Source organism: Notechis scutatus, chromosome 6, assembly GCF_049901735.1.
Source record: "Notechis scutatus isolate UNSWTSFEM ecotype Mainland chromosome 6, rNotScu1.2, whole genome shotgun sequence".
Classification (NCBI taxonomy): domain Eukaryota; kingdom Metazoa; phylum Chordata; class Lepidosauria; order Squamata; family Elapidae; genus Notechis; species Notechis scutatus.
This window is the reverse complement of record NC_142014.1, coordinates 39,737,866-39,764,731: the sequence shown is the minus strand read 5'-3', so window position 1 is coordinate 39,764,731 and position 26,866 is coordinate 39,737,866. Positions and strand designations below refer to the sequence as shown.

Below are 26,866 nucleotides of genomic sequence, written 5' to 3'. Positions count from 1 at the left end.
TAAGGAGTTCCATATTAATCTAAGCAAAACTGTAAGACAATCTGGAGCCAATGCCAATTTAAAATTCTGCAAATTTATTATTATACATTTCCACAGCAGAAATTTAGCACAATTTTTAAGCAATTAGATATACAGTAAGTTAATTAAAACTGTGCGACCAAGCCCAAATCAAACAAACAGTATTATAATTCAGTAAGATATGTGAACTAAGTCTATATCAATCTTCCCCTAATTGGTATCCAGCACAAATGCAAGATTTTCAATATTCACAATCTGTGGAATGTATGGCAAATAGGAATTTTGAAAGGAAGAAATATAATTCAGTTTAAGAACACCATGTTTAAGAATGCTGACTTATATTAAACAGCAATGCTCTTTCTTAAGCTTTATTCATAAGTCCTACTCACTAATTATCTCATCCAACATTTAATTTTTAAAAACTTCTTGTTTTAAGACTCTAGTCCTTTCACTGGCTCGTATTGACCATGGCTGACTATTACTAATGAATAGCTTCATTTTGGCCCTTTGAATTATACAATATTAAATGCTTTGAATATTAATTTTATACAGCCTAACTATAAAATATGCAATTGTGTATATAAATATGCATATTTGGGGCTTTACAATTCAAACTTACAGTAGAAAAATAGAAAGCAATTGAATGATTCATGAAAATATGCCTACCTTCAAATCAAAATAATGGTTTTCTATTACAGTATTATTCAGAAGTTATGCCTAGATGACAAACAAAACAAAGAGGGCCTTGTGTTCAGAAGTACTACCCAGCTGATACAAACACTGATCCTCAAAAGTTCAGCTGGCACTCCCCTTGCAAACTGAATTAATGCCTTTTAGTCCAATTAAGAAGGCAGCGTTGATATAGGAAAGTAGTTTTCTGAATATATGGTCAAGAAAGGATATAAAACCAATTCTCTGTTTGTTGCAAATCTTTAATCCAGTATGGAAAGAGACTTTGTATGTTTCACAAACCTAGATTAAAATATAATTAGCAAAAGGCTTGCAAAATAATAAAGCATTGCTTTCAAGGGGAGAAAATAATCTTGTTAATAGTTGCCAATTTTCATGATAAAAGTTCTGTGCTTTAATTATAACTAAAAATAAACTTTTATAATGCTTAAGGCCAAGAATTGGAGAAGGGGGAGCCCCCCTGAACTCCCATTTAACTAGAAAAGTTGACTTGGGGCAAAGGAAATACAGGGAGGCCATCCCAGCCCTCATAACCATGAAGCCCAAGAGCCACACTTAACAAATTGTATAAAGTGAACCAATGCAGGTTGTTCTGTACCACAAGATTATATAACGGTTCCTAGTTGAACAGTCAACGAGCAGCTTTGTTTTCAGGTGTCAGTTCTGCAAATCCAAATGGCAGTTTATAGGTTCTCATGTACATCGAGATATGCCCATTGTGGGTGAGGGGTAGCAACTTGGTTAATATGCCACACTGGCTTTGCATGTCCTGACATGGAGCAAGCCAGGATATGAGAAACTTTTTAAATGGGAATATATCGTTGATAGAGGAAGGCATAATAGCACTTCAAGTAATGCCGTTTTGATAATAAAGTTCAATAGGTGGGCCAATCTTTACTTCTTTAATCTGAATTAGGACTATGGAAATGAAATAATGGTTGATATCATATACACCTCCAAGGCAGGCTACACATACAACAAAAAATAAATGAAAGAAAGGCTGTAATGGTTAAGTCAAAGATCAATCTGTGTTCAGGACCTGATAGTCACAATGGAGATAGCGGAAGTACAACTAAGAAGTTTCTATCTCCCTCCCTGTAATTGTTTTCTAATAATTAGTGCAATCTCCATATTCCATCACTGTTCAAAGCTAAACATAAGCCTATATTCAAATTACCCTTTATTACACATATTCTTAATTGGGACGCCGTGAGAACATCTAGAAATGTTTCTATTTAGCTAGCCAGGGATTTCATACTTCATTCGGAATCCTAAGATTATTAAATTCCAAGACTGCCTACTCTTCTGAGGAAATGCAAGTGGGGTGGCCTTCCAGAGGGGACATCAGAAGCTCGCGCGCGGCCAAACAAAAAAGGACGACCAAAAGCCACGAAGACCACGAAAGCCAGCACGAGAGGATTATTTTACTGCAGCTGTCGAACGTCAGGAGGAGGTGCGGCCTCGGTTGGAGAAGCCGTCCGATGGCTCCACCTCCTCGAGAAAGCCTATAAGCAGCCACCGAGGAGGCTCCAGGTTCGTTTCTTCGAGAGCCGCGGCTGAGGCGAGGGTGGGGTGTCTCGCTGCAGCTCTGTTATCGGCAGGTAAGTGGCGAAGTGAGGTGCGCTACATAGCGCGCTACATAGAGAAGCAAGAGGAACAATGCCGGGATTTTTTTTTTCTTCTCGCGATTGGCTTTCCTCACCCGCCTCGACCATCTTCGCTTTTATGCCTTAGCTCTGCTTGGAGGCTCCAGAAGTTAGTTGCCGCCTGGCCAATCCGAGGGGTTCTGCTGCGGGGAGGCTTCCCTGGGCTCAGACCGCTGGCAATGACGGAATCTCCTTTGCAAAGGCCGTTAGGCGTTTCCAAAGGTGCTTATTCCAAAATGGAAGGTTTTGCGAGTTTTTTTTTTTTTTCCTTGTAAAGCGTCTGCTGGAATGAGTTGCTTCTTTAGCTCGGAAGACTGGCTCCCTCATAAACAAGTATGGGGTGGGTGCAGAACCTCTGTACATCAGTGTCTCTGGCGGTTTCGTGATTTGTCTAGAATGGATCTTCTAAAGCCTGCCTCCGCCCTTTAGTAGGTAATTGTCTTTGTTTTGTTCTCCTGCATTCTCCTTTCCGCCTCTCGCCCTTCATTAATTGCACTAATAAGGAACTCATTCAACCCAGATGTCTTCGCTTTTTGTTTAGCTGCAAGCTTTCCTTCTAGAAAGGCTTGCAGGATCTCGGCGCCTGGCTTGCTCTAGAGCAGGGGTCTCCAACCTTGGCCACTTTAAGCCTGGAGGACTTCAACTCCCAGAATTCTGGCTGGGGCATTCTGTCAGCTGAAGTCCACCAGGCTTAAAGTGGCCAAGGTTGGAGACCCCTGCTCTAGAGGATGCTGAACTTTTGTTTTGGTTGATTTGTAGATCGTGCTGGTTCCTCTTCTGACCATATTGGGAAGATTGCATCCTTTTTAGTTGAGAAGTGGTAATTACTTGAAGGAATCTATTTGAGTCCTGACCTGAAGATAGTTGTATTTTGTGAAAAGGCTGTGAGTATATAGCTTAATGGAATTTAAAAAAAAACAACACAATTTCAAGAAGAGATTGGACAACGGTTTGTCCGGAATGGTATAAGGTCTTCTGGTTGATCACTGAGTTGGACTAAAAGTCCTCTAAGCTGTTCTATGTTCTAATTTAGCTTGATCCCACTTATGAAATCTCTGTATACTGTCTCGCTTATGAGAAAGCTGGTTATATGTGAAATTGTACCCCCTAGCTAAAAATTGACAGTTTAGTAACACCTTTTCAGATTCACACGTTATTAAAAGGCATCCACTTTCACGAACTGTTACTCATCAAGTTTTATGTCTGCCAGCAAAATACTGACTGTTAAAAGATGCACTGCTCACATAATCTAGTTTTTGGATTATATCACTGGGAATGTTAAAAGCTCAATAAATCACCTTCTCCTAGTGCAGTGATCCCCAACCTTTTTTCGGTACCGGTCCATGGACCGGTGGTTGGGGACCCCTGTCCTAGTGCATGTGGGTGCGCTAGTAAGGAAATGTTTGAGATTTCTTGGTTTATGATGGATATCCACTAGGGTTGAATATTAATTTAAAATTGAATTAATTACAGGATAAAATGCAGCCCAATTATTAATCTGCAGGAGGCTCTCATATTTCTCTTTTGTGAGATTTTTTAAAATTAAACGATTCCTTAGTAAAAGTATGAATGGTAAGTGTCTTAATAGAAAAACGGATTGATGCATGTAATGTAGCTGAATCACATTCATTGACAGTCTGTGTGGTTGGTTTGCTGATGTTGGCTATCCTGTCCTCAAAGGTTGCAATAATGGAAATTCTTGTCTTTTGAAAATGAATGAGAATGGATTATAAATGTAACAAAAAATTTAAATATTTAGTGAAAATGGCTGTCCATTGTTGGATGGGTTTATAAATCTGATGCTGTCTTCTACATTTCAAAATAGTTTTGTTTGAATTTGAATATTTAGAAACTTCTCAGGAAATCTTGAATAGTCTCAAATGGGCAATTTATATTCTGTTTTATAATTTCTTCCATCAAAATATTTATTTTTAGATTGAATTCTTACTCTTTAACACACAGAACAGGTTTTGTCATAAAGGTAAAACAAGGAAAAATGGAAAATCTAATGCTGTTGCTTTCCTAGGGTAGATCCCAAAAATATGTGGCCATCTTATCTGATTCATAGAACTTGTTCTACAGCCTCCAAATTGGACCATAGAAAATTTTCTAGGATGGATGTGCTAGATAGAAATGATTGTGAAATAGAAGCTAATTTTAGATATTTTATTACAACTTATCCTATTTGCCTTTACTGTGATGAGTATATTCAAGGTAAAATTGTATAGTATGGAAATATTATATTTTATCTTGTTTTACAATCATGATGAAAGCATTCTATTGTAGAAATACTTTATCAAGCTTTGGAAAAACATGGCCTGAGCACGTTTGTAGTGAGATAGAACTAGTAAACTCGTCATTTTTTAAATGGATGGAATAACATAAAAATCCATATTAAGAGAAATTATAATACATTAGCTATATATATACTTTTATAGCTCATTACAATTAACTCAATGCTTTGCACTGAGTTTCTTTTCTAAAACAGCCTTTGAGACTTGAGGCCAAAGTACATGTTACATTATTATTAGGTTGTGTACTTTAAAACTTAACATAATTATAAAAACTAAAAATGAAGATTGTCATAAAATTTAAAGACCATATTTAATATAGTACAGATAGTCCTCGACTTACAATGGTTCATTTAGTGACTGAAGTTATAGTGACACTGAATAAAGTGACTTATGACCAATTTTCACAATGACCGTTGCAGCATCTCTGTGGTCATGTGATTTACATTTGGATGCTTGACAACCGGTTCATATTTGTGATGGTTGCAGTGTCCCAGGTCACGCGATCCCCTTTTGTAAACTTCTGACAAAGTCAGTGGGGAAGCCATATTCACTTAACATGTTACTAATTTAACAATTGGAGTGATTCACTTAATAAACGTAATGAGAAAAGTTGTAAAATGGGGCAAACCTCACTTAGCAACATAAATTCTGGGCTCAATTGTAGTTGTATATCAAGAACTATTTGTACTTTCATAGAGGCCTTAGATCTAAAACAGCAAATATTGAAGTCTGAACAATAACAAATATTCAATGATAAATTGTTTCAGATATAAATAATCAACCTTTCTCTTTATAGAATGACAGAATAAATCCCCAAGCATTGTTTTGTGGTTTATAAGTACAATATATGTTTTTCTTGCCTGGATTCACAAAATATTGTAAGCTAAAATGTGTTGACCAGTTTGTGGCTCAGTGTGATTAGTTTATGGTTCAGTATGGTGTGAGAAAATCTGATTAATTCCATTAACCATGGGTACTGAGTGTTGTGTGAACATAGCCTTTCTCTGTTTTCATTCCAAGGTTTTCATCTTGATTGCCTTTTACATCTTGGACATTGTTTATTTATAGAAAGCTCTTGGTCCTTGGAGGTAACAGTTTTCTGATTAAGTCAGAAAAGTCTAACTTAAGTCGTTTATGATGCTAAATCAAAGGCAAGTCTAAAATGGAAACAGACTACACATTACTGTAAGTGTGAAGCTTGTATATAAATCAGGCAGTGAGATGTATTACATGAAATTTGAGGGCCAACTGCATTTAAAGTCAAACTTCTCAAGTTGTCATACTATATTAATTTTAAAAGGTAGATAGGTCTTCAGTGAAACATAAGGAGCAGTCATAGTACTTCTAAATTGCTTCATGAAGAACAGTTTTCTGAAACACACCAAGACAGACTGGAGCACTGATTCCTAACACGTCTTTGCCTGTGTCACAGAAATGAAAATGTGAATTGTTTGTAAAACTATTCAGGGAATACTGTAGATCAGAGTTTCTCAATCTTGACCACATGAAGAGGTGTGGACTTCAACTCCCAGTTCTGAGAGTTGAAGTCTACACCTCTTCAAGTGGCCAAGATTGAGAAACATGGCTGCAGATTAAGGGATCTCTAAAGCTTTAAATTTACAATAGATTCTTAGACTCTGAAGAATTGCAGAGATTGTGATATCTTGCTAAAAAAAAGTAACAAATATTCCTAATAAAAACAGCAAATGTACAAGAACACCAATTTTAATTATTTGTAATAATAACAATGAATTGTTAGATTTGCAAACAGAAGGAAAACTTATAATTCTTAGTTACTTTGTTGTCAAAACAAACTGGAATGACAAGCTTCTTCTAATCTAAGAGATACCACAAAATGTGGGAGTCTTCTAATGTTAAGGTTTTGAAACACATTTGCCTGCCTTGGGCTGATACTTTGAATAGATTTTGAAGAGTAATACTGTAGAACAAAACTAGAGGATAAATATATCATTTTTAGGGTAAAGTTTATGAAAAATTACAGGACAAGTACTTGAAGTATATAGCACGTTGTCATTTTTCACTTCCTTTTGATCATTACATGATGCAAAAATCTATGCTGTTATCTAAGATTCTCAAAAATATAGCACTATTGGCATGCTACTACTAAATTATACATGTGCTGCAATGCAACAAATGGGTGAATATGTTTTATTTGTGATGAATTATTAATCCTAGCCATATTCCAATTATGTTTACATCTAAGCAACCATTGCTTAGCAGATCCTATATATAAGTTCTATAGGAAATGTACATCATAAACTGAGCCTCACTTTCAGACTATTCTATTCTTCTTCACTTAAGCAACAGAAAGAACAGTAAACAGATGCCTGTAATACTGGTGAGCCTCTGTGCTGAAAGAACAATTGAGTGGAGGATAGTGGAAGCTTCCTTCCGCACTGTTCCTTCATCCTAATGTTTGCACTCATTATTGGACAAAAAATTACCAGTCTTCCCAATGAATAGTAGATAAATTTACCACTCTTCCTCTGACAAGCTTACCAGTGCAGGCAAATGCAACTAAAACCTCTGTCTCCCATGGACTAATCTTTGCCAATCTATCAAGTGGGTCTTCATCAGCCAGTAACTAATTGGCACCAGAGGAGGATTATCACTTTCTCTCCCCCTCCAACTTCTTTTGTAAACTGAACCCACTTTTTCTATTACTGAGACTGAATAAGGATTGGAAGTATGGTTAGCACTTCTTTAAGCCACTTTACAGCATGGATTATAATGCTTGGGGGTTTATGCAAAAAAGGCCTTAGCACATTTTAATCTATGTGCTCAAAGCTTTGTTAGAGACTCCACAAACTTACTTCACAATCTGTTTCTGTTGCTTCCCTCTGGAAGAAAATTTCGAATTATTTATAGCAGGACTATTCGATGCTGTAACAGCTTTGTTCCCTATGACATTTGTCTTATAAATTCACAGATTTATTTATTTTTTGCCATAGATACATTCAAACTAGACTGTGATGTTTCTCTGTGTTATATATGGGTATGGGTGTGTGTGTGTGTGTGTATATATATATAAAATGGTTATATTTTCAGAGCTGAATGCGACAAAATTTCATTTTAATGTATGCTGATAGTATACATTTAAAGTGACAATCAAGTTCTATATTTCTGTTTCTAATTCTATCCTATTCTATTGTTAATTGTTAACATTTATTTTGCAGACTCACAATGCCAAACTGGGGAGGTGGAAACAAATGTGGAGCCTGCGGCAGAATAGTATACCATGCGGAAGAAGTCCAGTGTGATGGAAGAAGCTTCCACAGATGTTGCTTTCTTTGTAGTAAGTATCTATAAACTCTTTTTGAATGAATTACCAGTATTTGAGCAGTATGAATCATAAGATTATAAATAGCAATCACCTAAATTTAGCATTGAGCTGTACATTTGCCACCTTGGGCTCCAAAGAACAAAGGTCAGAATGTAAAATTATATAAGGTTGTATTTTACAAGTTTGTATTCCATATCTCCTGTGTGATTCATGCAGACTCTTAACTTTGCAGAACAAATGTACAGTTAAAAGAATGCTTTCAGATAGTCATTTAGCTCTGACTAACATTAGCAGGTTTAAAATAACAGTTAATAAGTAATATAATTTATAATATATTACCATACTTGCTAATGACACACAAGATTGACACTTTGATCCATGTAGACAACTTTAAATATAAAGCTTAACTCAGCTTTATTCTGTTGACAAAATGTACAGAATTATTTCATCAAGATGCAGTTCTCATATTGTTATTCTAGAAATCTACATTTTAAATATCATTTTGAGAAATTATTCACTAGTTTGATACCCTCAATGCTTATATCAAATAAATTAATGATGTGATTTACAGTCAATTTTCTAATTTCATGGATTTTGTTTAATGGAGACAAGTCTTGGGCTTTGTCACAGAGGTTTAGATTGTCTTCAAAAACAGAGTTCAAAAACAGCTTAGCAATTGTTAAGATGCTGAATTTTTGTACTAAACTTGATTCCTATTTTAGTATCTTCTAATTATTTCAAACAACTGGCTGATGAGGTGTCATGAACAGTACTGTTCATGGCACCTCATCAGCATTTGATAAATGCTAATTGTAACTTTTATAAAAGAAAAGGAAAAAAAATCTGATTAAACTGAAAGTTAAATTTGGAATTTTTATGAGGTACATTTAAATAGAAGCTTCAACAAGTTTCTGCTACCATGAAAGATAATGCTTACAGTAAAAACCATCCAGTGAATGGCAAGGAATGAGAAGAATAACAAATAGTTTTAAAGTTTTATATCTTCTTCACCTTGTATAAAACTGAACATGAAGAAGAAATAAGTTTGTAAAATATACAGAATATACTCACTGATGAAGGAGTATATAATTCGCCATGGGTGAATAGGCGGCAATATAAATTCAATAAATAAATAAACAATTTAGCTTCTGTAAGTGTGGAATAGAGTTTAATTGTTAAACTTATAATTGGTAAATCCAATGAGTTTCAAAATTGGAAACATAGTGTCTTAGGGAACTGTGAAACATATTGATATACTGTACACAATTAACTACAATAATTAAACTGAAGCATAGAATCCAATTTAAGTACCTGAACAAAAACTGATGCCAAAATCGAAAACAAAACCATTTCTAAAAGTTACTGCAGTGATATAGCTAAGCTTTGATGTGAAAAAAAGTGATTTCCAGAGAGAATATCACAGTGAAAATGTGTCTTCACTAAATTTTGCCAACAACAACCTAGTTGAGGAAAGGAGACAGATCAAATTCCATAAAGCAGTGATCCCCAACCTTTTTGACGCCGCGGCCCGGTACCGGCATCAGCTGGGTGCCCGCGACCCGGCACCGGCATCAGCTGGGCGCCGCCATCTTTTTCATGAAAAAGTGCTTCCGGTGACCTCACGGAAGCGCGTTTTCATCAAAAAAGATGGCGGCCTGCGCTTCGATGAGCTTTTCGGGTAGAAATGGCTTTCTACCCGGAAAAGCTCACCGAAGCGCTAGCGCCTATCTTTTTTGATGAAAAGCGTGCTTCCGGTGAGCTTTCTACCGGAAAAGCTCACCGGAAGCACTTTTTCATGAAAAAAAGATGGCGGTGGTTGGGGACCCCTGCCATAAAGAGTTAATTCTTCAGCACCATTTATTTCCATTGTCCTTAGCTTGAAAATTTAGAATGGCTCTTCATTTGTATTAACATCTGGTTTGGCTGTGATGATATTGTTTCAGCTTTTATAATCTTGGTTGTAGAGGAATCTTAACTTACTGAGCAACTATTATGTTCTACTACTATATTATAGAATTCCTCAAAGCATTACTTTTTTCAGCAAGTCTAAATTGAACTACTTTATTCTTAATTTTTATAAAATGTGTATAATGCAGAACTGTAAGTGATTATATAAAAACTGTTTTAATTCGCTTATTAATACAGAGATGTTTCCGAGCCAACTCAACAAGCAACATACATCTAAAGAAGGAATAAGTAATAAGCTAATATGGACATGGATTTAAATTGGCTCTATATTTTAGCTGTTTCACACAAAAGTATTAATGAAAGAGCTAGGAAAACAGTCCTTTTTTGGCATAAAGTTGTAGATGTTTTGTAAAGATAATGTATCCTTGAGAACTCTTGCATGATTAAACTTATTGGCACTGATGTAAATAGTTCTATGAGGTTTGAAACAAAGAAAAATGTTTCCTTCATAGCCTCACAAATTAAACTTGGTCAAGCTTCCCTTCTGCAAATGCAAATCATAGAAGCCAAAGAGGACAGAACATGTTAATAGAACAGAATTTAATATTGTTATTCAAAGAACCAGACCCCTCAGTATACATAGCTACTGAAACTTTCTTTTAGTTAATAAACATATCTAATTTCTTCCTTAGTGGTATGCCGGAAAAACCTGGATAGCACAACTGTGGCCATGCATGATGAAGAAATATACTGCAAGTCTTGTTATGGGAAAAAATATGGCCCCAAAGGATATGGCTATGGGCAAGGAGCAGGCACCCTCAATATGGACAGAGGAGAAAGGCTTGGCATAAAGCATGATAAGTAGGTACAGCAGTTATTTACCTCTAGCTGGCTGCAATTTGAACTGTAGCAAATAACTGGATGTAAAGAAAATAGCCATCTCTTTACCTTAGGTCTAGCTTGATACAGATGTATTACCTGTTAAATACAAACTATCAAGACCACCTTAAATAAAAGTGGAATAAAAAGATCACAGATCACTCTGGTTCTGTATTTGAGCAGTCATGATCTGAGGTTGTTCAGGGGACCAGCATTTGTAGAAAATTGCCAGTTATTTTTTATTTGTATGTAATGGTTTGTCACATCCTGTGAGAGCAAAGTTCAAAAAAGTGAGGTTATCTTTTTGGCAAGATCAATTCCTGCTATTGATTAAAGTGTTTTATGATCAGATGAAATACTCTGAGGAAGAAGTAAACTTTTATCTAATCCCTGGTTGAATTGTGTTAACATCTTAAACATGAATGTTAGATTGAGCAATCAGTTCAATGTAACACAAATCATGGCTTCCCACTGGAAGAATATGGTTGTATGTTCCTCCTCTTCAGCTTACAACTTTGGCTGCAGTGATTTCATCTTGTGTCAAACCAGTATGTTATTGGCTTGCCTCTTCTGGTCACAGAGGCAACAGACAACTTTACTAACAATAATAACCAAAGCATTATTGAGGAAAGACTTACTCTGTGTCAAGAGATCAATGTGTTATATCCTTTGCCATCTATTTTTGCTCAAGATCTAAAGATTCCTTTTTTCTTTTGTCACAATTGAAGTTGACTTATGGCCCTCCTTGGGTCAATAAAGGCAGTTAGACTTCAACAATATACCATGGTAGAGCAATAGTTGCTCTTAGACGAAGAAATAGAAGACCCTGATTTTGCACACTATTAATAAGAGCTCAGTCTAGCCTGCCTGTTCTTTGCTGATTCAGAAAGAGACTCATTTCAGCAGTTCATTTCATTCTAGCATACCTTCTCATCGACCGACAACAAATCCAAATACTTCAAAATTTGCTCAGAAATTTGGAGGGGCAGAAAAATGTTCCAGATGTGGTGACTCTGTGTATGCAGCTGAGAAAGTAATAGGAGCTGGAAAGGTAAGGTGACATGCAATAATTTACAAATGCCTTGGCAAACTATTCTGGACTTCCTTGGTTGATGACCTTGACCTGTTAGAATTGGATTGGTTTTGTTTGCTTTAAAATGAATTTTGTAAAAAACAAACACCGCCTGGGAATGGGAGCTAATTCATTTTCCCAAATGAATTTGTATCTATGGTAAATGCTTTCTATCAAAAAGAAGTAATCTAACATGAAAAACATAATTATCCCTAGAAGATTAGATTGATTGATTATGTGCCATCAAATTGGTATCAAGTCCTCTTAGTGACCACATAGATTTTCTCCATGAAAAAAACTATGTTGATCTACTGAAAATTATAAAACACAAGATGTCTGAAATAGTTTATTGTTTTTTTTAGCCTTGGCACAAAAATTGTTTTCGCTGTGCCAAGTGTGGTAAAAGCCTTGAATCAACAACCCTGACAGAGAAGGACGGCGAAATCTATTGCAAAGGTAAGGTAAAATATCAGAATTGTTCTGGTGTAAGAGATGTAATTTTAAATCTAAAAAGGAGATGGGATTGCCACTAGTTTAATGTCATTTATCACACTGATTTAGTTTAAGGGGATGAAAATGTAAGTGACATATGCTTCAGTTACTGTCATATGAGACAGCTTTATTGAATGGTGAGGGATCTCTATATAATGTATATTCTATGTAACATCTGCACAAGATACACGTGTAGGGAGATTGGTTCACATCAGCAAGTGTAAAAGCACATTATAAACTAATATTCTCTGAATCTGATTATATTTTAAAAAACAGCATGTTTGTATTGAATGGAACTAATAGTTTACTCTTTGTCTTTTCAGGTTGTTATGCAAAGAACTTTGGCCCCAAAGGATTTGGCTATGGCCAAGGTGCTGGTGCTCTTGTTCACGCTCAGTGACACATTAGCTATTTGGCATCCCTTTTTCCAAGGCACAACTTAAAATGCTACCATTTACTGTGAAACAGCTCTTGGCTTATGCGACTGCTTTTCCATAGAGTACCGCATGTATTCCAGTCTTGAAGCAGATTTTTAAATAACCTGTCAATCAATTTCAATAAAGCTTTGTATTTAGACATTCATTTCCATTGAAATGTCTGATGGAAAACATCATTCACATTCTATTGCTTAAATAACTGCAACTGTTTCTTTTTAAAATAAATTTGAAACATCATGCAGATATTTTATAGCATCATAGAAAATTGGTGTAAAAGTACAGTAATCTAATACAACTATGTCTGGGCTGCATCAGGTAACTTCCAGAAGTTCAGGAAAAAAAGGTGTGATGTCCCTAGCATCCTCCAATTACAAAATTTCTGTTGTAGAAAATAAAATAGAAATTACTTGTAAGCATTGAGCATGTAGCTTTAAAGACTTTTAATATGAAAAAGAGCCCTTGAATTATAATTCATTCTAATTAATACTTTACATTGGATAAACTGTCACATTAGCAACAAATAACAGGATTAAACCTCTTAAAAATCAGTTTGGTGTAATGGTTAAAGGCACTAAGCTAAAAACTGGGAGACAACATAGGAAGAAGGATAAGGGCAAAGCAAATGTGAAAATGTTGCCAAGAAAACTGTAGAGACTTGTCCAGGTAGTTGCCTGAAGTCAACGACTTGCAGACATTTCCCTCTCATCAGTTTTTTTTTTTTAAATTTTTTTAAAAATTAAGACTCAAGTTAATCTTGACTTGATGGTATAAAACAACAAAGAAAATTGCCCTTGATGTTAGTAAACCTCAGCTAGACTTCTACTCTTTAACATATTAACTGATTGAGTGATTAGACGCCATCAAGTCTGGTGCCGATGCTTAATAACCAGGTAGAAAGAACTGGACTTTTATTACCTATCTAGTAGGAAACATTGAAGCAGAGTCAAGATTCCTTTGCAATCTGGATGTATGTGTGCAAGGAATAGGTCATTTTCAGGGTGTTTCTGAATTCAGCTAAAGTAATATCTAGGTCACTCAAGTCTAAATCTAAATGATTACTCAATTGCAGCAACAAGCTACAAGTTTGTCTATATTTTTTTGCTACCACCAAGTGAAATCTGTATTTTTATTGCCCAGATGGAACACACTTAGTATAGCATAACCTGTGACCAACACAGAAATAGAATCTGAATGTGGAAATGGTATGGTAATGTGACACTAAGGAAACCTTGCACATTTAATTAGGAATATTTTTGGAGTGGATATTGAATTTACTAGATTATACACTGCTCAAAAAAATAAAGGGAACATAAAAATAAGACATCCTAGATCTGAATGAAATATTCTTATTAAATACTTTGTTCATTACATAGTTGAATGTGCTGACAACAAAATCACACAAAAATTATCAATGGAAATCAAATTTAGCAACCCATGGAGGTCTGGATTTGGAGTTACACTTAAAATTAAAGTGGAAAAAAACACTACAGGCTGATCCAACTGATGTAATGTCCTTAAAACAAGTCAAAATGAGGCTCAGTAGTGTGTGTGGCCTCCATGTGCCTCCAATGCCTGGGCATGCTCCTGATGAGGTGGCAGATGGTCTCCTGAGGGATCTCCTCCCACACCTGGACTAAAGCATCCCCCAACTCCTGGACAGTCTGTGGTGCAACGTGGTGTTGGTGGACGGAGTGAGACATGATGTCCCAGATGTGCTCAATTGGATTCAGGTCTGGGGAATAGGCGGGCCAGTCCATAGCATCAATGCCTTCGCCTTGCAGGAACTGCTGACACACTCCAGCCACATGAGGTCCAGCATTGTCTTGCATTAGGAGGAACCCAGGGCCAACCGCACCAGCATATGGTCTCACAAGGGGTCTGAGGATCTCATCTCGGTACCTCATGGTAGTCAGGCTACCTCTGGCGAGCACATGGAGGGCTGTGCGGCCCCCCTAAAGAAATGCCACACCACACCATTACCGACCCACTGCCAAACCAGTCATGCTGGAGGATGTTGCAGGCAGCAGAACGTTCTCCACGGCGTCTCCAGACCCTGTCATGTCTGTCACGTGCTCAGTGTGAACCTGCTTTCATCTGTGAAGAGCACAGGGCGCCAGTGGCGAATTTTCCAATCTTGGTGTTCTCTGGCAAATGCCAAACGTCCTGCACGGTTTTGGGCTGTAAACACAACCCCCACCTGTGGACGTTGGGCCCTCATACCACCCTCATGGAGTCTGTTTCTGACCGTTTGAGCAGCCACATGCACATTTGTGGCCCGCTGGAGGTCATTTTGCAAGGCTCTGGCAGTGCTCCTCCTGTCCCTCCTTGCAGAAAGGCGTAGGTAGCGGTCCTGATGCTGGGTTGTTGCCCTCCTACGGCCTCCTCCATGTCTCCTGATGTACTGTCTCCTGGTAGCGCCTCCATGCTCTGGACACTACACTGACAGACACAGCAAACCTTCTTGCCACAGCTCGCATTGATGTGCCATCCTGGATGAGCTGCGCTACCTGAGCCACTTGTGTGGGTTGTAGACTCCGTCTCATGCTACCACTAGAGTGAAAGCACCGCCAGCATTCAAAAGTGACCAAACCATCAGCCAGAAAGCATAGGAACTGAGAAGTGGTCTGTGGTCACCACCTGCAGAACCGCTCCTTTATTGGGGATGTCTTGCTAACTGCCTCTGCTTTCCACCTATTGTCTATTCCATTTGCACAACAGCATGTCAATCAGTGTTGCTACCTAAGTGGACAGTTTGATTTCACAGAAGTGTGATTGACTTGGAGTTACATTGTGTTGTTTAAGTGTTCCCTTTATTTTTTTTGAGCAGTGTACATTTCCTATCTCATTAATTTTTCAGCCCTGTCAATAGAGTCCTTGCAATGTTTGGCACAAGCGGCAAACACAGCCTCTGCAGTGTTTCTCATCTTGTGTCGGAAATGCAGGAACTAGAAAGGGGGAAAGTATTAACTTAAACTTAAAAATATTAAAAACTTTAATAACATAAATTTATATAGTTCTAGCTAGCCCAATGCCAGGCCACATTGACAGCAGAGATATTTCTGACCAGTAAGTCATTCTGTGTGCATGTTGGCTCCAGGGGACAATGTGAAAGATGGATGGTTGTTTGAATAATGCCACATTTGCAGTAAATATCCCTGTTCTCTGGAAGAACCTCCCATTTTTCCCATGTGGTCTTTAGTTCTAGCCAAACCATGCACTATTTAAACATTTTCAAACCATCCACTCCTCCTCTAAACTTCCAGGCAACTCCTCAAGTGGTTCTATCCAATTATGAAGTTGTTTATCTTGAAGTTTCCATCTTTTAAATCATTCTGTTTGAGGTAACAGATGCAATCTCCTTGATGCAATCTAAATAGCTCCTTCTTGACTTCCTTACTTCATATCTTGGGCCACACTCCTAACACCTGACATTGCTATTCCCACCAAGATACATAGTTTGTCAAGCCGGGTGGGATGCAGACATCCAGTAATAATGTGGCATGTATCACTAAACGCCCTGACTGTGTAGAGTGCATTTACCGGCCCCAAATGGGGTGGGTATCAGCTTTCTGAGATTATTATGGGTGGAGATCTTTTGCTTTAAATTGCAACAATGTCTTTTAAAGGTTAATTTTGATCCAGTGTAATGCCAAGGTAATGTTGAATGTGCCAGACTCATTCCATCCCAGATAATATAGAGGCTACATCTAGCCTGCCTGTTTTTGAGATGGAATGCCCAGACATTAGTTTTTGATGGATTAAGTTCTCTCCCCTAACTGGGAGTGTCATCCTACTCAAAACCGGCCTGGCTGATCTTCACAATTATTTTTTGAGAGGATCACTATTATTTTTCAATGTCTTAATGTAATATCTTAATTTGTAATGGCTTAGAACAACAAGTGTGGAGAACAACAAATTTGGCCAGGAGCAAAATATTCAGATGTTTAACTGATGGTAATAACAGTTAATGAACTCATATTCATGACCTACATGTCTAAATTGTATTAAAAGTAATTGCCAGCATGCAAGCACAGGAACATTGGATTGAGATGCCTACCTCTTCATTACACCACATTAATAAACACATAATTAGAACTGGGCAATATACATTACGCAAAGGGAAATATCCTACAATTATATGTATGTCGAGATTGACTTTTAAGCTATATTACCATTGGTTTGTCTCACAAATACATGGTTTTGGAATGATTAAATGACCAGTTGAAATTTAGTCACAATAAGCAACAAGAAGGCTCATATTTATTTTGAAAACTAGCTACTGCACTTTGTGTTTGTACCTTAATTTAAATGTTCCAAAATCTTGTGTCTTTTGTCTCTCAATTTGGTCCACTGAGGGACATTTGACTTTTGCCTGGCCTGTTGCCTCTTTTCATCCAGACTTAATGCGAGTTTCACTTTGGGGCTAAAACTATATTTCAATGGGTAAAATGTTTCTCTTACTTGAATTCATGTCCCTAGTTCACTCAAACATACTTTATCCACTACTACTTTAGGTTGATGAGAATACAACCCAATACAAAAATACAAACCCAAGCAACATTATTCCCATTCTGTAATGGTAAAATTCTGTACTCTCCTTGTACAGAATTGTGTGACAATTCTACATGTCTAGCATGACAAGGGTTGAATGCTGTCATTTTTGGGGATTCTGTGAATTGGTAAGAGGAATGTCACTGGGACACTTTGACATATGACAGTCTTCACAATGCAAAAATAAAATTTAAGATTTAGCACTCACAGCAAAATGCTCGTGTAGAAAATTTGGATATGAAGAAACCTCAAAACGTTCCTGTTGCAAACTTGATGCATAAGAAAACCTACTTTCAGCGAAGAGGCTATTGTTCAGTCTTGTTGGGAAACTGCAAACATCAACATTAAGTATAGTTTTGAAAGCATAGAGAATACTGTAGGACAATGCCTTCCACATGGAAGAAAGACTAGACATTGAATTTAACCATTGTTTACAGCATCGCCACAGCAACTGGGTAATTGTATGAATATTATTTGGGGAGAAAATGCAGAACTTTGCCAACAGAATGAAAAATACTGAGTAGCATGCCATCTTAGCTTCAGATTTCAAACCTATTACAGATAGCCCTCAACTTATGGCCACAATTGAGCCCAAAATTTATGTTGCTAAGTGAATCATTGCAATTGTTAAGTTAGTAATACAGTTGTTAAGTGAATTTGGTTTCCCCATTGACTTTGCTTGTCAGGTCACATGATCCTGAGACCATTGCAACGGTCATATGTCAGAAATTTGATCATGTGACCATGGGGATGCTGCAATGGTTGAGTGAAAAATGATAAGTCACTTTTTTCAGTGATGTAACTTTAAACAGTCACTAGATGAACTGTTGTGAAGTCGAGGACTACTTGCATATGTTTTTACATCAAAGGCAAAAACAATGGTGGACAAGAATTATATAGTGGCTAAAATTCCAACTATTTCTATGTTTTTCTGAGAATGCCAGATTGCTCAGAAGCATTTCAGGAAAAACAAAATGATTGGTTGCTTTAGCAAAAGTTCTTCTCAGCACTCTGGGAAAAAAATGTAAAAGCAATAACTGCTCCAGTTTGCCCTCTGGACTCTAGTTAGATGAGACAAATGCTGAGCCCTAAACTTCAGAGAGAATGTGACACTAGCCAATGACATACTTTTATATAAAAACTAGTTTTGCTAAGATAACACACTGTAACTAGGTATTTACTTATTGGAAATTACCTTAAACCAAGTAAGTATTTCCCAGAGATTGTCAGCTTTCGTGGACAACCTGTGAAACCAGGAAAGAAGCAATGTCATGTATATATTCTCGAACACTCCAAAATGTTCTCCTTTGAATAGGGGATCTATGCATAGCCCTTGTAATCTGGTTTAGCACCACTGAAGTCTACCATCAGCCCATTAGATAATTTAAGCGCAGGAATTTGTGGTGCACATTTATACTCCAACTCAACACATGAGTATGGTCACAACTAAGGTCACACTCATGGTTGAAATAAAAGGGTGACTTTCTCTACAAAATAGAAATTTGCTGCTAGAAGCCAAAGATGGCAGTTCTATGGCTGGCTAGCAATATCACTAACACTTAAGACTTATATTCCACTTCACAGTCCCTTCTAAGCAGTTTATAGAGTCAACATTGTCCCCCCTGAATGTTGAAGTTCTACCTATGACTGATGCATTTAGTGGAACTCCTGATGGTAATTATTTATATCCTAAAAGAAAGATGATTTTAATCAAAATCATGGGGGGGGTGCTTGCATGTTCCAAGGGATATACCTAAGGATCCATATTCCTCGATATATGGAAGGTGATACTTGCTGAATATTTATACTGTTTGGATTGTGTAAAACATGCAAACACTTAAAACAGGGGTGTCAAACTCACGGCCTACAAGCTGGATGTGTCACATGCTGGCCACACCCACACCCGGTTTAGTGAAGTGGAAAAAAGTCACAATACATCATGGGATGATGCCGTGACAACACGAGATTGACACCCCTGACTTAAAAGTAGTAGGGAAAAATAAAAGAAGATGAATACATTATGTTCTAATGACTTGGAATTTTACATTATTTTAGGATTTCACTCAACATATTAATATGCTTAAATGTATAATTTGATCTGATTCTAGCAAATACACTGCTCAACTAAACATTTGCACACAGTTGAAGCAATTTCACACAAACATGCTTTAAGTTACTACTGTATTAAGGTAGTAACTTAAGTAACCTATTTAGATAGCTCTTGACCTGTGTGCAATTGTCTACAAAAGAAATACATGCTGCAGGAATCAATCTGTGTATAATTCAGTTTTGCATAATTGCAGATCATTTGCAGACAGCTGACATTGTGCAAGCTTCAACAGCTGTTTCTTCTCCTTATGTGAATGTGTTTGTTCCCACAAATTCCAATTGAATGCGAAGTACCACAACATGCATGACCAAGGGCAGACAAAATAGTCCTGCTAGCAAACATCATAATCCATTTGGTGAAATAAATAAGATGAATAAAGACCTTGTCCTTTTCTCTATTTACAAGGGAAGGCAGTTATTCTATTGTACCTCAAAACATTTTCTTTTAACATTCAAGACTAACTGTAAAACAAGGTGCATTTCATAGTTAAGGCAGATTTGTATTCAAGTGTTCAAAAATTGAGGGATCTTATCTCCTTTTCTCAATCAAATATTACATTTTACATAATTTTATATCTGATGATTTTAATGGTTGTTTAATTTTTATTATGCTGTAAGTCAACCAGAGTTATTTGAAATGAGATAGGTGGCAAATAAATTTAATACATAAATAAATTTAAAACAAACAAACAAATTACAGCAGTTTCCTTAGTACATTCATAATAATAGCATGGAAAGTTGCTTTCCATGTGAAGGCAGACATATGCCTTTTTATCACTGCTCTGTGGCTAATGTCATGAGTTGGGGTTGACTCGTGAGGAGGGTTTAACAAAGCAAGGATGTGGAGAGTTTTCTCTCTTTTGATAGATCTGCATAGGATAACATTAATTGCAATTACATGCTTCCTGCTTTTTCTTCAATCTCAAGAAGACCAGAGAGGTAATGAGACGTTAAAGGTAGAAATGCAAGATAGTCTGTACAAATAATTTTCTTGCCCATCAGCACTTGAATTATTTTCCATTCTCCTTCTTGCCTATTTGCTAAAAACATTAACAAAACAGATATATTATTTTTACTTAATCAAGAGATTCAAAGAGCTCTGGCCATTTGTCAAGCTGACAAAAACCCAACTGAGGAGAAACAAGTGCCTCCTAATTTGGGTTCAGTCAGACTCCATCTTGAACTAAAAAGAGATCTCCAAAGCTGGGCCACTGGAGCAAAATAATCAGAGTAATAAGCAAAGCAAGGGCAAAAGCTAAGACAAGCAGTAACATCTAGGAGACAAATACTATTTTGATTAATAACTTACAAAAATAACAACTTTATGGAAGGAGAACTATTTTATTAAATCTTTTACATATTTTGTTCACAATGTAATACATCAGTCATAACAATAAAAGAATACTTGGCACAGTTATAAATAAATTAGAAAAACAAAAGTCAATTTAAAACAGTGATGCACTTTTAATGCATGTTAATTGTTGAAAGGAAAATCAGGGGGAAAGTTGTGCATTATAAAAACTTAAAACCTGCATCTGATATATATAAAATCTTTTTTTCTAGGTCACAGACAATATGTTAATCCTTCGTATATCAATGAATGTCAAACTTCTAATCTTTTTAATTGGGTTCACAGAGGCCTTGGGGTGCTGTAGTATGCTGCAATACATTCAACAAGCAGAAAAAAAAAATCTATTTTCGCCTTTTGGGTTCCAGACTATGCATGTCCAAATTTCTGGCAACAAAATTATTCTAGGTGCCTCAAATATTGAACCTTTATCTTCCACTACCTTTTCTCTGACAATTAGGCAGAGTACAAAAACAAAATTTATACTTTTTCCTCACTTAAGCAATATACTTTTTATTGTATAAAGGACACAATTATTTGGACAAGGACTCTATATTGTATATATATTTTAGATACAGCAGAAGAGCTACAAATATATTGATCTTCTGAGGCCTTTCAAAAGCAATTGTTTATGTGAAAATATATTTTTCCCAAAGCAGAATCAAGGGTATTAAGATTGTAACCATGATTATTAAAGGAGAAAACATGACTATTAAAGGATAAAATAAATAGGGCTTCTCAAACCTGCTAAAGTTTGCAGTATTAAAATATGAAACGAAGTGCTGGCTAATCTTTTCAGCTTTAACATTAAAAATTAAAAGGAGGCAATAATAGTATATTCTTAGTATTTTTCTAAAATGTATCTTTCAAGCTAGCATAGGCCTACCTCCCTGCACATAATTTCATTTTCATAACCTCAACCATAGTGTATTATAGATTAGTTGAAGTTTCCCAATATTAAAGTATCCAAATTATACTAAAGTTACATTTCTGTAAATTTTGATATCTGGTACTTGCAAACTATGGACACCTGGCAATCAAAGAAACACCTTGAAGGGGGGGAAGCATACTTGCAAATACTGAACATCAACTATTTACAGTTTCACTGCTCCTCTTTCTAAGGCAAGGGGTGGGAATACCACTGGATTGCTTTAATACCTGTAACCTCAATATTACAGGAAATGCTAGTTTTGCCAAGCAAACATGCAGTGAAGTTGCAGGGTATAGTGCCTATTAATAGCAATATTGATCATTACTAACAAGCCCATTAGATAATATCCTACATTTTTTGTTGAATAAAATGAAATGAGCAGCTTTTAAATATACTAACATACACACATGTACATATACACACACTTACAAAAACTAGTTGATAAATTATTTATATACAGATACACATTCTTTACACTGGTCTCTATTTCTGTATTAAAGATCCCTTCCCTAGATCCTCCTCACAGGATTCTTGAACCACTATACTGCTACAGCACTTAAAGAGAACCTAAACATATTTCAAGTCTCTCTGTAAACAATATTTAAGAAAGCAGTGAAAAATTCACAAGGAATATATAAAAATGCTGTAACTGAAAATCAGTGCATCACATTCAACAACAAAAAATTGCTTTTGGAATGTGATTTTACACCACTCCTTGCCTTTTCAAATTTCATAATCTGAAACTAAGCTTATTGTATTTTATCACTTACCAACATACCATATAATTCATGACACCTGTAATATTGTTAACTTACATGTGCTACAAAGAAATAAATTTAGTTTTAAATTTATTTTATCTTTTTAAACATTATTTTAATCTAGCTATATTTCTTGGAACTGCATCCAGTATAATAACAATGATATCCTAATTTCTAAGAATTTAACCTTTGATTTTTTTTGGCTCCCATATAACATTTTGTTTACCAATTCTCTAATGACAGTAGAATATAGCATGCACAATGTCTCACATTACTTATGAAACAAAGTTGTACTAACAGCATATATTACATTTTTCTTCAATTTTTGCAGATCATATTTTATTTTGTAGTTTAATTTTATAAAGTATCATCATGCACTTAAGTGGTGTTTTGTATTAGGCAGAAAAGTTGATTTCCTCTATGTTGTTTTTTCTGCCCAGGATATACAACTTCATATACGATTTATTATAAGTAATTTATTGTATCAGAAATAAATCAGCCCTAACAACTGATAATAATTACTGTTACACTTAGGTAAGAGTTTTGTGACGAACATCCTCAACTTCACAATTTATGGTAGACCCCAACAAAACTACATAATTCATTACAGTATTTAATGTACATTTTTCAATGCACATAATACTACAGCAAATTATACAAAATTCCATTGCAGTAAATATAATACAATGATCTCAAGATCTGTTAGCTTCATAAAATTTAACTTCAAATGAAATTGTTCAAATTATGAAATAAATATTGAATCTTCAGCACAGCATGACTTTATTCTGTTTGTATTTTTAACAATTCATGCTTCATTGTGAAACTAAAATATAATTGCGTGAATATGTCTTTCTGAGTTATTCCTGTAGTAAGAACAGTTAAAATTCCCTTCTTCTTCCTCATTGTCTGGATTGGCAGTTTATTCTGTCCTTTTTAAAACTTCTGTTAATCCAACAGATGCAAAGAAGGTACCATTAGATTCACTGTTAGCTCTATTCATAACATGCTACTGTTCAAGTGACGTGGATTCAAAAGAAACAAACTTCCAGGCACCACTCAGATCTGATATGCTCACGGATTGAAAGTGGGTGTTAAACCAACTGGTAGCCAGTTCCAGAGGTTTGATCATATTCTATTGTATATTGCCGTGTCCAGTCCACAATAACAGGACGAAATAAACCGCAGCATCTGAATTCAAAGAAGTCTATAACATTTCTTATACATCCATGGCTAAAAAGAGAAGAAAAAAACCAAAAACCAAAAAAAGGTCAATAGTACTTAATATTGCAACTAACAAATACAAAGTTACCCCTAATAATAACATGGATGATTTCCACAGTAATTATTGTGCTTGTTGGTACTGACAATGTTTACTATTACTGAACTGCTACAGTTATAAGCTATTAATTGAATACCAGATTCAAATACCATATTTGGAGTCTTATATACATCTGCCTTTTCTCAGCCTTGTAATAGAGACATGCTACTAATCCATTATTCTGGGTTTCAAAAAGGACTGATACTATATCCAGGGAGTAATACATGTCATTTAGCATTAATGATGGAACCCAAATTACAAAAAGGAGAGTAGCTCTGAGAAAGAAGCCCAGAACAGATGTTAGCAGTAAAAATGGAGTGAGAATGAAAAGAGAATTAAGGAAAAATATCAAATGTAATGAAATCTTTTCTGGAATTTTATTGGAAAGAAACACTTCAAAAGTTGAGTAGATTCATAGGTGATGATTAATGTATTTTTGGAATCATCCCTCAGACTATTAATTTTTTATGGAATCTGGTTACTGTTATTGTATGTAATATTTGAATTTTAAAGAGTTTGGGAGAGATAAATGAGATAACAGAAGGTACAGAGAATTGAAACTAGACAAAGTTTGAAGAATTCAAGGGAATATTAAAAAATAGGGCTGTCATGAGTCATAAAGAAATAATTTAAAACTGTTGTGTGCCATTTAAGGCAGTTTCGTGTTATATGCTGGACCAGTATACATGAGGTGCTTTCTTTCATTCACAAATGAAGCACTCTGTATGTACACTATGCTACAAGGCTGCTTCAAGAATGGGCATATCCAGTAGACACTCCTGCTGTGATAGTGAATGAAGCTTTTCAGTAAAGACTGCTCTATTACAACCCTGGTTGGACCCAAAATTTATTATTATTAAGATTATGATTTGAGCAGATTTATTTTTAAAAAGCTGAAATTAAGCCACAGGGTGTCTGTCAATTTGAATGGAAGAATAGCGAGTAAAAATGGATGTTTAATCCATGAGCTATTTTTTGATTACTCAGCTATTTTTTCTTCCATGGTAAAATTCCATACCCTCACCACATAAATCTGCTGAAGTACTGATTTTATTATATTTGACTGAAAAGTTAAAAAGATAGTTTAAAAATCTACACAAACTGACCAGTTAACAGTCAGTCATATCTAAACTGTTTCATCTTGAGTATCATATAAACATTTAAATAAACATGCATTTAAACACATTTTACTTATATACTTACTTAAATGGACTTTCAATAGATGTTGTTGTTACTTTAAAGTGCTTATATCGTCTGGCATTCATTCTTTCATTTGTAGTAATACCTAAACAAGAAATCTAGAAAAAAGATAAAAATAGCCAATTTAGAAGCCCTGAAATTATAGAAATATCAAGCAACGAAACCCAGAATCAATATTCATTTAAAGATACAGTTACATAAGATAACGGAAAATACGCTATCTTTTCTAATTGTATGTTAAAAGAATATGGTTTTCACACACGGAATATATTTTCACTATATTATAGGTACCCTAATAGCTATTCTGAACCAAGTTAAACACCAAGCCAACATCTGAGTCAATACTTTTCTTTGTAGAAGAGATAACTAATAGGGCAGTACAATACTTTGCATTTGATTGGGCAAAGAAGTTTCAAAACCTGAAGTAGAATCCAATCCACTGTACTAGTGACTCAGAAAACCACCACGTCTCCTTTTAGGAGCAGGCACTCTTTTACAGGCAGTTACTACACTTATACATTTCCCAAAACATTGAACTCTTGATGGAACTCAAAACATCGCACAGTCCTAATAACTGTGGGATTGTGATAACATTTATTTAGCATTAAATTATTCTCTTTTTATTAAAAAAGTTCTCTTCATCTAGCTGTATTTTGCTTTTCACTAAATGAAAGTGGCAGTTAACACGAAGGCATGTACATTTTCTGAATAAATTAAAATAGTACTTAAAACTAAATTGTACAAACAAAAACCCGAGGATTTAAAAAAAAACATTCGGCTGAGATTTCAAGGATCAGCAATATTAACAAATACACACACACGCACACACACACACACAGAAATCAACTACTAAAATATTACTCCGACAGGGCTTAACCAAATTAATGACTTTCACTAAAAGAGATACTTCCAAGAGCATATGCCAGACCTGTGTTTTAGGATCCTTGTTTCAGTTCACATTTTCAGAAATTTTGGGAGCAAAATTTTACTGATATTATTGTATTATCTTTCAGAAATAGAACTGCATCCAGTATGTACTTCTTTAAGTCTTCTTATCTCTTGTCTCTTGCACTTAGGATAATTTATAATAAAAGATCCATGAGAACAGATTTAAAATCATAATTTGCCCCTTATCATTTGATCTACCACACTGACCACATCATACAGAAATAATGTCAAATTTCTGAAATCAACTCATCCAAACTTCTGAAATCAACTCATTTAAAATTTGGTAATTTGGTAAACAGAAGAATAGATAGGAAAGAATGCCTGTCTGTATGCCTGTCTGTCTCTCATTTCCTCATGCATGCACTTATTTTCTATGGTAAGATATTCTACATTCCATATATTCCACAGAAGATTCCACTATATACCTATTAAGTAGTTTTTTCCTACCTGATACATTTGACACATTAGTAGTACAGCAACCCACATGAAGTGAAACACACTGTTCAAAAACATCCAGAACATCCAAGGTGAACAAGTGGCAATTTGTGTAACGTACGTCCAAAAACCATCTGTTGTATAACTTGTGTGACAGTGGATTCCCCAGTCTGAAATGAAAATAGTTTCAAAATTAAAGTATTTAGTGATAAAAATCAGATAAAGCAGATCAATATGAAGAAAAATTTACAACATTGATGCAGAGCACAGATACATTGAAAAAGCTAGGTAATTAGAAATATGTGATACAAACTAAACTTACAAGAGATACAGCCATAAATCATCCAGCAAATCATGAAGAGTAAAAAGAATAAATATCCCATGAAATAACGATGATTGCCTGCTCCTGGGGAAAAAATAAAGTATTGCAATAAAACATTCAAATTTTGCACTACATTAACAGTACAACAAAGATAATGTGCAGGCCTAATTTTTTTCTATAATATTTAAAATAGCAATAGCAGACTT

General features: G+C 35.6%; 2 protein-coding genes across 4 annotated transcripts in view; one reads left to right on the top strand and one right to left on the bottom strand.

Moving 5' to 3' along the window:
* Nucleotides 1-2,166: 2,166 nt before the first annotated feature.
* CSRP2 (cysteine and glycine rich protein 2) lies at nt 2,167-12,885 on the top strand. Of its 3 annotated transcripts, none has more exons than XM_026667662.2 (6): nt 2,167-2,309; nt 7,846-7,964; nt 10,553-10,721; nt 11,661-11,790; nt 12,174-12,267; nt 12,627-12,885. In XM_026667662.2, the coding sequence occupies exons 2-6, from the start codon at nt 7,853-7,855 to the stop codon at nt 12,701-12,703; spliced, it is 582 nt and encodes a 193-aa protein (XP_026523447.1). In that variant the 5' UTR covers nt 2,167-2,309; nt 7,846-7,852; the 3' UTR covers nt 12,704-12,885. The 3 variants fall into 3 exon arrangements, with proteins under 3 accessions (XP_026523447.1, XP_026523443.1, XP_087824147.1); XM_026667658.2 differs by having other exon boundaries at nt 11,646-11,790; XM_087968021.1 differs by lacking the exon at nt 2,167-2,309 and adding an exon at nt 2,552-2,576 and having other exon boundaries at nt 11,646-11,790.
* A 7,836-nt stretch (nt 12,886-20,721) lies between these two features.
* The window catches only part of ZDHHC17 (zDHHC palmitoyltransferase 17), a 53,766-nt gene continuing 47,621 nt past the window's right edge, over nt 20,722-26,866 (bottom strand). Inside the window, exons 14-17 of the mRNA XM_026667699.2 lie at nt 26,661-26,744; nt 26,351-26,508; nt 24,959-25,053; nt 20,722-23,667 (exon numbers count right to left, since the gene is read on the bottom strand). Coding sequence (XP_026523484.1) covers nt 23,529-23,667; nt 24,959-25,053; nt 26,351-26,508; nt 26,661-26,744 — 476 coding nt within the window. The 3' untranslated portion in view covers nt 20,722-23,528. The remainder of the gene's footprint in view (nt 23,668-24,958; nt 25,054-26,350; nt 26,509-26,660; nt 26,745-26,866) is intronic.